General features: G+C 33.3%; 1 protein-coding gene across 1 annotated transcript in view; it reads left to right on the top strand.

Moving 5' to 3' along the window:
• Nucleotides 1–12,702, top strand: part of KIF18A (kinesin family member 18A) — a 79,670-nt gene that overhangs the window by 12,631 nt on the left and 54,337 nt on the right. Inside the window, exons 4-10 of the mRNA XM_019749169.2 lie at nucleotides 213–317; nucleotides 765–875; nucleotides 2,283–2,480; nucleotides 5,491–5,667; nucleotides 7,079–7,153; nucleotides 7,365–7,477; nucleotides 11,623–11,785. Coding sequence (XP_019604728.2) covers nucleotides 213–317; nucleotides 765–875; nucleotides 2,283–2,480; nucleotides 5,491–5,667; nucleotides 7,079–7,153; nucleotides 7,365–7,477; nucleotides 11,623–11,785 — 942 coding nt within the window. The remainder of the gene's footprint in view (nucleotides 1–212; nucleotides 318–764; nucleotides 876–2,282; nucleotides 2,481–5,490; nucleotides 5,668–7,078; nucleotides 7,154–7,364; nucleotides 7,478–11,622; nucleotides 11,786–12,702) is intronic.

The raw sequence follows: 12,702 nt of genomic DNA, 5'->3' as shown, positions 1-12,702 counted from the left end.
AATTTCAGACCTAAGTAATTCAGCTCTTCTGTTTTCTTAGGTGGTGGAAAATTAATGGCAACGTGAAATATAAGGGGTGAGATAAACAAAATGAGATGCCATTTGTCTTTAATATAAAATTCTAATATAAACTAAACGCAGCAATGTGTGCCTGTGTATATTATCACTGTTGTTTCAATATCAATGCTAAAGCAGTTCTTTTTTGTTTTAAGGTGTACAATGAACAGATACGTGACCTCTTAGTAAATTCAGGGCCACTTGCCGTCCGGGAAGATGCCCAAAAAGGGGTGGTGGTTCAGGGGTTGACTTTACATCAGGTATGTTTATAAACTTTCCTTTGTTCAAATAGCAAGTGTGGTTATTTAGCCATTTACTTATTTTCCATTGTGCTTGAGACAGAAGAAAAATAGTGAAATGCAGAGTTAAAATAATCAGGGTATATCTTCAGTCTTATTTTGTTTTCCTTGGCATAACTAAAGGAGCTTTTCTTTTAAAAATGTACTTGAACATTTAATATCGTGTGTTATTTTACTTAATTCCTTGATATTTTATCTCCACAGAGAGACAGGACTTCATCTTTTATTCTTCATATAACACCAAAGTACTAAGCAAATGATAAATAGTCAATATTTAATGGGATTTAAGTTATAGAAAGCATTTTGTTTACTTTTTCTTTTACCTTTAAAAGTCTTCTTGTTTATTGAAAGTTTATTTTAAAATTTAAAGACATGGCCAATTTGTGTATTTTTCTTAAACTTTTCTAGCCCAAATCCTCAGAGGAAATTTTACAATTATTGGATAATGGAAACAAAAACAGGACACAGCATCCCACTGATATGAATGCTACATCTTCTCGTTCTCATGCTGTTTTCCAGGTAACAGGCCACTCGACTATCGTTCTTAAAATTGAATTTAAAATGAATGAAGGCAAATTCATGGATGGTGACTTTCACACATACAAAAAGAATTTCTTTGCGGACTTTTCTGCTTCTAAGCTATTATTTAATTTGCAGCTTTGAGTAGATTCTATCAAGAATATTTAGAATTGAGATGATATAAATCAGAAATGTAAATTTTTTTCCTTTGTGAAGATGAAGGATAGAAAAGTGGAAGCAATAGAGGGATTTTTCCTGTGTGTGTGTGTGTGTTTTAAGTTGGTAAAAATATTTAATATTTCTATTTCACAAAAATATTTAATATTTCCAAAACATCTTGTATTCAGAGCAAATGTTCTTTTTATAGATCTAGATTTACAGAACCAATAAGCTGGGGAGATACTGATTCAGTTTCTAAAAGATTTCATCGTAGTGGCCATATAAAGTAGTTGTGTTCCTTAAAGAAGAGTGATTCAGTGGATAGAGTACTTTTTAGGAATACAGTACTGAAAAGAGCTACAGGGTTGGTTAGCTATTATTTCTTATAGTCCCTACTCATGTTAAAATCCAAATGATTATGTAGCTGTATCCTGGATTATGCTGTGTAGAACTCATTTTATACAAAGAAATTGTGGTTGAAAGAATTCATATCTGAGTCAATCAAGTCATTCAGAAAGTCTCCAGCCCACAAAATTTTATTAATCTTTTCTGTTGTTACCACTAACTCCTCCTTGATTAATAGTAGTCTTGGGAGAAATGTTTACCTGTGACATTGAGACTTTTCCAAAATGTCTTAGACCCTGCTTTATAAGAAAATATAGCAAAAGGATTTTATAGTAGAATAATAGATAAACTTCCCCCTATCTTTCAAGTTTACCATCAAATTTATTTCAGTCAAACTACAAAGTAGCTTCAAATAGTGCTTTAATGGTTCATTAAACATTATTCTTTATTATACTATTTTTTCAATGTTTAATTATTAAATTATAATGAGACACAACAATTTTGAGAACTGGAATAATGTTTGTTTGGGAACAGTCCCTGCAGACATGCAAAGCATTCTGACCACTCACTGCCTTTGGTTTTCTCTTAGGAGCATTCTTTCTTGAGGACCCTTGTCCCACCCCTACCACTCTTAAATTCTATGTCCTGGTTCAAGGGTTACCAGAATACAGATGGTAGTTGTTTTGACCTTCTGTCAGGCCAGGAGTTATTTTCAGATTTTTCTCCACTTTGGTAATTACTTCTGGTACTCTTGGATGTCTGCCAGTCCTGTTATACCTTGTTTGGTGTGTTTTCAAAATGAAAATAATTCTGATTTCATGCTCTTTTAAAAATAAACTGTACATTTCCCTTTTAATTTTGTTAAAGCTTATCCTCATTTTCCCTATTCTGTAATTTTAAAAGATTTATTTGCGACAACAAGACAAAACAGCAAGTATCAATCAAAATGTCCGAATTGCCAAGATGTCACTCATTGACCTGGCCGGGTCTGAAAGAGCCAGTACTACGAGTGCTAAAGGAGCCCGTTTTATAGAAGGCACCAATATTAATCGATCACTTTTAGCTCTTGGGAATGTCATCAATGCCTTAGCAGATACAAAGGTAGGTACTATATGTTTTTTATTTAAATATTTTGAAGTATTGATGTATGTATAATTTCTAGAAAGATACTATTTAATATAATTTTGTTTTAAGGGTCTATTGTAAATCAAATTTCAAGAATATTTCAGTAATTTTTATATACATAGCAAAGACGACAAAGTCTGGTATATCAAGTAAAGCTATAGTTCAGTATTTTTTTAATTTATTGGGGTGACAATTGTTAGTAAAATTACATAGATTTCAGGTGTACAATTATGTATTAAATCATCTATAAATTCTGTGTTCACCACCCAGAGTCAGTTGTCCTTCCATCACTGTATATTTGATCCCCCTTACCCTCATCTCCCGCCTCCCACCCTCCTTACCCTCTGGTGACCACTAAACTATTGTCTGTGTCTATGAGGTTTTTGTTTCTCATTTGTTTGTCTTGTTCTTTTGTTGTTTTCGGTTTATATACCACATATCAGTGAACTCATATGGTTCTCTGCTTTTTCTGTCTGACTTATTTCGCTCAGCATTATACTCTCAAGATCCATCCATGTTGTCACAAATGTTCCTATATCATCTTTTCTTACCGCCGAATAGTATTCCATTGTGTATATATACCACAACTTCTTTATCCATTCATCTATCGAAGGACATTTTGGTTGTTTCCATGTCTTGGCCACTGTAAACAAAGCTGCAATGACAGTGTGGCGGTTCCTCAAAAAATTACGAATAGAATTACCATATGACCCAGCAATCCCTCTCCTGGGTATCTACCAAAAAAATCTGATTCAGTGTTTTTTTAATTTCTAGTTTTAAAACCAGAATTTGCTGAAGGAAAAGTATTGAATATCAGATTTATAATTAATATTTTATGGTATTTTCTCATCATTTATTTTGAACTTGATTTTTTAAATTACCATTTGATGATCACTGCACAGCAAGCATGATAATTGAATTGGCATAGAGACACAAGACACATTTTAGGAAAACTAAATCTGTCCTGGTTAGTATTTCATGTGCTATAAAATCGAGTTAAATATTAAAGAGTGTTGATTTTTCTGCGAGAAAGAGAGGAACTTAAGATATAAAATGTAATTAAATCACTGAGAAACATCTAATGTTTACTAGATGCTTTTGGAGCATTTAAACTATTTTACATCTATTGTCTGCCAGAAGTGCTTACTAGGGCACGGCATGTTTTACAACTTCTGTATTTGTAAAAACGGAAAGAAATGACTTTTTTTAAGTTAAAATATGATCATTTAACTTAAGTTCAAAGCAGGTGCAAAAGCTTAGGAAAATTACTGTTAAACTCCTCAAAATGTTGCATTTTGATTTAGTGTAAAGTATATTAAAGTCATTTGTGGAATCTTTAAAATAGGCAAGGTACTGAAATCACATGAAGATTGCAAAAGCAAGGTGACATAGTCTAAGTTAAAGTTTCAAACATGTAAGCAGACAGTATGCTATAGAGTTGGTTTTCTAAAATGAAACTGTTTATAATTTTACCAAATCTTTATCCAATCATCTATCAAAGGACACTTGAAGAACCTCCATACTGTTTTCCATAGTGGCTGTACCAATTTACATTCCCACCAGCAGTGTATGAGTTTTTCTCCACAGCCTCTCCAACACTTGTGATTACGTGTCTTGTTGATGATAGCCATTCTAACAGGTGTGAGGTGGTATCTCTGTGTGGTTTTGATTTGCATTTCCCTATGGAATATTACTCAGCCATAAGAAAAAATGAAATACTGTCATTTGCGACACTATGGATGGATGTTGAGATTATCATGCTAAACAAAATAAGTCGGACAGGAAAAGTCGAGAACCATATGGTTTCACTCATCTGTGGGATATAAAACTGAAAGCAACAAAAGAATAAGACAAACAAGCAAAAACTCATGAACACAGACAGCAGTTTAGTGGTTACCAGAGGGTAACGGGGGAGGAGGAGGGTTAAAGGGAGTCAAATATATGGTAATGGAAGGAAATTTGACTTTGGATGGTGAACACAATGCGGTATATAGAGGATGTATTACAGAATTCTACACTTGAAATCTATATAATTTTACTAACCAATGTCACCCCAATAAATTTAATATTAAAAAAAGAACAAAAATCATTTCAAGTACCACCAGCAGTACACATTCCACACTGTTTGGGAAAGACTACTCTAATGGAAAGCCCAGTACTACTGGGAATTGGGGAATCTAGGGACCATTTCCAACCCTGAGGCAAGTCATTGCACAATTAATTTGGGAGCTTCATTTTCCTCTTCTGTAAATGAAAGATTTACATTGGGTAACATAAGGTCGCTTTTATTTTAACATTATAATCTTCTGTTTTTACATAGAAGTTGTACTTCTTGGAAAATTTGTTTGATAGTTTAAAATCAGAACTATATTTTGTAAGTAAAAGAAAACCTTAGAATTTCAACTTTCAGATGAAGTATCTCTAAAATTTTAATTATCATTTATTTTATATCAATGTTCGATGGTTATTTAATAAGAGAAGCAACTCTATGCCATGCAGAATTCTTATTATTCCTCTGGTGTATTTGTATAGGTCATACATGTCGTATTATTTTTTCTTTTTTAGAAATGAAGTTTGTTTTTTTTTAATAGACATTTTGTTTTTGAATACTTTTAGATACAGAAAAGTTAATAAGAGAATACAGAAAAATTTTGTTAAATATGCCCCACACTCAGTTTCCCCTGTTGTTAAGATTTTACAGTAATGTGGTACACTTATCACAACTAATGAACCAATATTGATATTTTATTATTAACTAAAGTTCATATTTATTCAGATGGAGATGTAATCTTTAAATAAGACATTTTTTTAAAATATATTCATTGAATAGTCCCATAAGATTCATTATCATCATTTAGATTACCAATTGTATCATAAGTCTGGGCAAAGTTGGGCAATGCTTAAATTCTTAAAGTGAAGTGGTAGCAGGTTTGCATTGCATTTAAATGTGGAAAATGACACAAGAATTCTTTTTTTGTTCTTTCAGAGAAAGAATCAGCATATTCCTTACAGAAATAGTAAGCTCACTCGCTTGTTAAAGGATTCTCTTGGAGGCAACTGTCAAACTATAATGATAGCTGCTGTTAGTCCTTCCTCTATGAGCTACGATGACACATATAACACTCTCAAGTATGCTAACCGTGCAAAGGAGATTAAATCTTCAGTAAGTGTGTTGACTCTGCCTTTGTTGTAAGAGTACTGAGTGCATATTATTTTTGTAGTTCTAACGAAATACTGATTTACAGTTGTATTTCTACTAATGAGTTAGAAGACAGGGTTAGACATATTGTTAAGGTTGGGGTTAATTGAACATTAACTTCAATAATTAAACCATTAAGCATCTTAATTACATATGTAATAGATACTATTATTTAGTCTTTTGGGAGCTAGCATGTTTTAGTGCCTTTCTAATCTTCTTTCACATCATGGCACATATTTTGATGGCACCCTGGAATAATTGGTGAAAGCTCTAACACATTTGTGGCAGCCTAGGATGACAGTGCTTTAGCCTAGCACCAACACCTTCTACCTGACAACCTTGGACATGTTAGGTAATTCCTCCAAGCTCAGTTACTTCATCTGTAAAAGAGATGTAATATCTGCTTCAGTTTATAAGGCAAATAGCCTTTTAAAAATAATTTATTTCCACATACATGATATTGATGTAACCAATCTCTTCTTAGCACCAACAATATAGTAATGATTAGTCACATCAATAATTTGAGGTAGTTTAAAAATATGTAAGTCAAAGATAATATATGTCTAAAAATCACAGGATCTCAGGGTTTGAAGAGACCTAGAACTCAATTGGTGTGATGATTTCTCCTACTTACCTCTCTGCTACTCCCATTTTATGAACATGAGTGGGTTATTGCCTTCCTTAGAGAAATGTTCATATACTATTTATATAAATAATTGATAAAGGTTGTACTATATGAGTATTCAAAAGTTTTTCGCACATATTTTTCATGTAATCCTTAAACCAACTCGTTGGGGAAGGCATTTTTAGGTCTACAGTTGAGGAATCCCATGCTCAGAGTTTTAAGAACTAAATTTTAAATCATTTAAGTGAGCGATGGGCAGAGCTTTGAAGTAAATATTTAGACTTACATGCTTAATGCTGTCTCCACTGTTCCATAGCTGCCAAGTTTCCCTTACTGTTATAAAAAGGATTAATGTAATAAGAATTCATTAAAAACTGGTTGAACTTACAAATGTACGGAACTTACAGTTATCTCTGAATTTCTTAGAAGTCAGAGAAAAAGGAAGTGGGCGATTTGTACTATATTGCGAATGAATGAATGCGTTGCAAGTTCTTGAAAGTAACTTTTCTCAGTAAGGCAATTTCTTTATCATTGCATTTACATAATGAATGTCCTCGGCATATCCTCTTGTCATAGATTTTAAACATGAGCATAATTGATCAAGATTGTCATGTGATCATACTTGCCACAAATTCTGAATTCATGGAACTGAATTAATGAGGATATAATGCCATTTGCTCATATGTATCACTGTGTGGTTGTGATTATTATCTTTCTCTCTACACAATCATAATTTCTATCTTTTAACAGTTGAAGAGCAATGTTCTTCACCTCGACAATCATATAACTCAGTATGTCAAGATCTGTAATGAGCAGAAGGAAGAGGTATGTCTCTCTACATTGTTATGCTAATCTCCCCCAGTTCCTCCTTTATGGGATTCTGCAATCTTAATTGCCTAAAAATTTGACATGTTTCTCTATTACAGTTGAAATCTGGCTTATTCAGTCATTTTTCACAGCTAAAATTTTGCTGTGGCCATGTGTAATGGAAACAAATAATTTGTTTTGTATTTTAACTAGTGTTTCTCTCTATTAGATTTTGATGTTAAAGGAAAAACTAAAAGCCTATGAAGAACAGAAAGCCTTTGCTGATGAAAATAACAAAGCAAAGTTAATGATTTCAGACCCTCAGAAAAAAGAAATTGAAAGGTAAAATTGACAATAAGATCTCATTTTGAGGATGTTGTTGTTTTGAAATTTTGTCAAATATTTTATCATTGTTGTGTAAGTATGTCTTTATATGTATTCTCAACTGAATTCAAGAAGTCACTGATTGTTCTTTCTATTGTACACTTTAGAGATTAGATCATTTTAGTTGTGATTATATAGTGAGGAGAACCAGGACTTATAAGATAGAGAAGGTAAAGCCAATTATGTCACTTATGAAATTAGCTTTTAGCGGTTTTCTTATTTTTCTTCTCAGGTGTCTTAGTGCATTCAGGCCACTATAACAAAATACCATAGACTGCGTGGCTTATAAATAAATATATATATATATATATATATATATATATATATATATATATATATGTCACTGTTCTGGGGGCTGGAAGTCCAAGATCAAGGTGCCAGCATGCTTGGGTGCCAGCCTTCTTCCAGGTTGTAGACCTCTTAAATCCTCACATGGCCAAAGGAGAGGAAGACCTCTCTGGAGCCTCTTTTATAAGGGCACTAGTTCCATCCATGGGCTCTCTGCCCTCCTGACCTGATATCCTCCAAAGGGCCCCACCTCCTAATATCATCACCTTGGGTATTAGGTTTTAACGTGGATTTGGGAGGAGGAGAGGGACACACAAACATTCAGGTGATTACATGTGGCATTATTGTTATTTGTATAGTTCATGTAGATTTTATCTACCCTTTCTTGACTCTATGTAACTTGTAATAATCCACTTAATGAGTTTAAGGGGCTAATTATTTGAAAGAACATCTCTGAGTGATATAAATTGATAAAGAATTTTGCAGCAAGCTTCTTAGCAGGTAAATTTAAAAGAAAAGAAAGCTGTTAATAGTACAGTCCTCACAACTACTTTTCCCCTAAGCAATTAAGACAGTTTTCCAAATTGTCCCAATGGGATACTAGTTTAAAGGCTATGAATCTTCAGTGGTTCTAAGACAGTAAGGAATTCCTGGATCAAATAATTTTGGAAATTAATCTTTAAGGAATCTGAAAGATTTCCAAAGTACATCAGCATATTAAAGGCTCTAAGAGGCCTTGTAGAAAGGGACTCTGTTAGACTTTGATTAAAGTTCAGTAAAGTTACACTTATTTGACATGCCCAAAGCCAATTTCCTGTTATCATTGAAAGAACATCTCTGAGTGATATGAGAAACAACCACAACTCAAACCAATGGTTTTTCACACTCTTTTGGAACTCTAGAGTTTGTAGAAGGTATCTTGGTGTACGTAAGTAAGACTAGTAACAGCAGCCTTCAACCTAGTGTCAGGTACAACACCTTTTTGGAACTGGATTTGTATGCTGAATTTCCGTAAAATATCCTTGGTTTGAAAAAAATATTTTTTCTGCCTCCGTTCACCCTAAATGCCAAGATAACTACTTCTAATATTAACAACACTTTATTATTGTGATGGCTTTATAGCTTTGGGTGATTTTTGGCACATATTAATTTCATCTGATCGCTACAACAACCCTTTGCAATTTAAAGTGGGGTACTGTTTTCTCATTTACAGATATGGACAAGAAATTTAAATCATCTCTTTCAAACCTTAATCCTTTTGCTCACATACTATGCTATTTCACAAATATAAGTAACTAAACAGTTATTTCTTTCTATCAATGACAATGAATCAGTTTTTTATATAGCATAAAGTTGACCCATATATTGTTATTGTACAAGAGCTCAGTTTATACTGGAGATTTCCTGAACTGTTAAAATTATTTCCTATTAATTCCCCTAACCCACTGTCAAACTAAAATAGTTATGTTTTATTCACCTTATGATGCTTTTTGTTATATCCCACCAATTTTACAGTATCTTTTAAAAAATAACAAGTAAAAGTGATGCCTCATTATTCATTTAGTTTTATCAAAGAAAGCTTTTAACTGTGATGTATTATTAGTAGTCAGATTACTATTTTATTTGTTAATCAAATGTGGAACTGGTCTTCATGCAACCAGATACCTGTTTTTGGATGCAAGTTTCTTGAAAATTAAAGGAGTCACCAACTGCTCAGATTTGGAGTCAGTTGCCTGCATGGAATTGCTTAGCAGTACTTAACCAGATCTGGTTACCGATTAACCTTGCAAGTTAAACCTTGCAAGTTAGTAGACTTCTGGAGTTGATGGCTGCAAATTGTTGAATTTTTTTATGGTAAAATGATTCAGAAGGGAGATGGCCTGAGCTATGAAATAAGCATGTATTTGAGTATTTTTCACATTTCATCCTGACTTAACCAGCAATAAAAACTTTGAGTTTTAAATCAAGCAATATGTCAAGTAATTAACTTGTATTTATAAAGAAGGTAATAATGAAATTATATACCCCTTGTCATTTTCCTCAAAAGTAACTGTCTCCTGAAAGAAATAAATGAAATACGTTTTATATCAATCATACTGTTGCATATAACATTTTCATTGTCATGAATTTGCAAAATGTCTTTTAAAAAAACTTAACATGTTTATGATGTTTAAATAAAGGAAAGAATATACAATAGTTGCTGTCTATAAAAGCTATTTGGAAAAATAATATTCAGAAAGAAATCATAAAAAGAAAGTGCAATTACTGTTTATACAGAGTAATTATAAACCTTCACTTGTGACTATACCAAGAAAATTGTGTGGAATTTAATATTCATTACAGATCACCTAAAATTATCGGCAAAGATTTTTGTTTTCTAGTTACTTTTTTAAATGACTAAAAAATAGGTATTATGTATCAATCTCTTAACACTCTTTCTGTTCTAAAATGATGAGGTTTTTTAAGGAGCTCTCTAAAAACCTTTGATACTAAGTCCCTTCTTTCCATCCTAATCACTAAATGTCACTAATTGAAATAAGTCTGCACCACAGAATTATAAAATTGACAAATATTTAACTATGTCCTTGGGTACAATATTACACAAAAATTAAGAAATTATCTTTGGATATAACCTAAAGATAACTTATCAATTCATTTACTGGCATTAGCATTGTAATATAATACAATGAAATTGCAATGTCCGTATATATTTCCCATGAAATATTTATGAGTTTGACAAAACTGCAGTCAAGTCGATGTGTTGTGGTTTATATTCATTCCCAATAGAGTTTCATTAAGAACTACTGACGTAAATTGGCAGTGTTTTTACCACAGATCCTTACAAATATATCTAAAATTCTAGCCAAGAACATTTATTTTTAAGTGCATATACTTTGTTACAGTTTTATTTTAAAGGCTTCACAGTTAATTTTTCTTTGAGAGTTTTGCCTGTATGTGACTGTTTATATTGTTTATACTGTTACTGTAGCTCAGAACTGATTGACTGAAAGGTGTAAATATGTTTTTATAAAATTAGAATATTGCTATAAGTAATGTTCTGTTGACCCAGAGGATGCAGGATTGAGGGATTATTTTTAGGGCTTTCATAGGAGTTATTCAACTTGAGGTCTTTATGCCTTTGGAGAAGATGTGTGTCAAAACTCCCAACTTTGATTCTCTAAATCTATACTGTCCTTCGGAGGAAACACACTGGAGTGGTTTTTCTAGGTTTACCACATTGTAAACTTGAATGTTTTGGGTCCTGGCAGTGTCATCTGACACTTAGCCAGGCTGTCGGGGGGTACCTAACCTTATGGTGTGTTTTCACTGTAACAAATTCTGAAGCGAAAAACTGGCTATCTCACTTTCCCTAGGGGGCAATGGAGGCACCATATGATTATGCCACCCACTGCTTATTTCTTCACAGTGAGCCAACACCAAAACAACACAGAATACTGTGTTGTTTCTGAGGCCTTGTGAATTGGGACAGTACGGTCCAGATTAGCATCCTTTTCCTGCAAACAAACACTTTATTTTTGCTAAGCTAAACACAGCATACGACTACTACCAAAGGCCTTATAATACCTACATCTTGGAGGAGAAAGAGAGAAAACCAGTGTAGTAAAAATGGTTAATAACCTTTTCCAAACATTTTTATAATTTAGTAGGAAACAATCACTTTAACCAATTTGCTCTTTATCATTGAGTCTGATTCTGTGAGTGTTATATCTTTTGTTCATGCATTTCTTGAAGTACACTCTGGATCATCTATCATAAAATTAGTGAGTTTCTATAAAGTGTTTTATTTTTTGTAGATTCCAAGAAATTCTGAACTGCTTGTTCCAGAATCGAGAGGAAATTAGGCAAGAATATCTGAAGTTGGAAATGTTACTTAAAGAAAATGAACTTAAATCATTCTATCAACAGCAGTGCCATAAGCAAATAGAAATGATGTGTTCTGAAGACAAAGTAGAAAAGGTATTTAACAACTTTATGATTACATTTTAGAAAATGTGAAAACATGGGGACTTTGAATTCTAGAAATTTAACAAGCAGTGTTACCCATCCTCGAACCACCTGGAAGTGCTGCAGGAACTGTAACAAACATTGTTTTAAATGCATAGCTAAGTGTACAAAAAAGAAAATTAAATTCCTAATTGTCAGAAACAAAAAGGAAACTAAAATAAACAAAATATCAGTTGCAACTTGCTTATCTGAGAGTTGATGAAAACACTTAAGATGAATTAAGTTAACACACTTAGGGAGATTTGAGTCCCTAAGCTGCGGCTGCAGAAGCAGTCCACCCAGGTGCAGGTAATAGTTTACAACATAGACCAATAGCAGATTTTTTTCCCAGGGAAGAATATTATCACTGACATTGTTAGCATTTCCATTACATGGTACTAAAAAAAAGCAGACCAACTTTTAGTTGATTTGTTTAATGCAATAGCACAGTGCCTTCCCCTCTCTACACACGCAGACCACTTTTCCTATCCTGCCTTTGATGTACACCACTAATTAGGTAAGGGACCCAAAGGGAGACAGGGAGTTAGAAATGACAGTCCCCACATAAAGCTGAGAACCTCAGAGGCCTGCACCCTTCATGTTGGGAGTACCCCAGGAAGAAAACATCTCACCAATTAACATAGAAAGACAAGGAACCAAATCTGGGATAACCGAACACCCGTCTCATTGGAAGACTCTCATTATGGATACACTTTTCACAGGATTTGAGGTTAATATTTTTACAATCCATGTGTTTTGTGTAGCAAGTTTCTAAGGTGAGAAGTTCACGTAGAAAATGGTATCAGACCACTGATAATCTGTGGGGAACTGGGCAGAAGTAGTGCAAAATGAGCCTAGTGAAACAGACCCTCAACTCAAACCACCGATGA

This window comes from Rhinolophus sinicus, linkage group LG06, assembly GCF_036562045.2.
Source record: "Rhinolophus sinicus isolate RSC01 linkage group LG06, ASM3656204v1, whole genome shotgun sequence".
In the NCBI taxonomy this organism is placed as follows: domain Eukaryota; kingdom Metazoa; phylum Chordata; class Mammalia; order Chiroptera; family Rhinolophidae; genus Rhinolophus; species Rhinolophus sinicus.
Note: the sequence above shows the minus strand (reverse complement) of the source record. Positions and strands in the feature narration are given on the sequence as shown.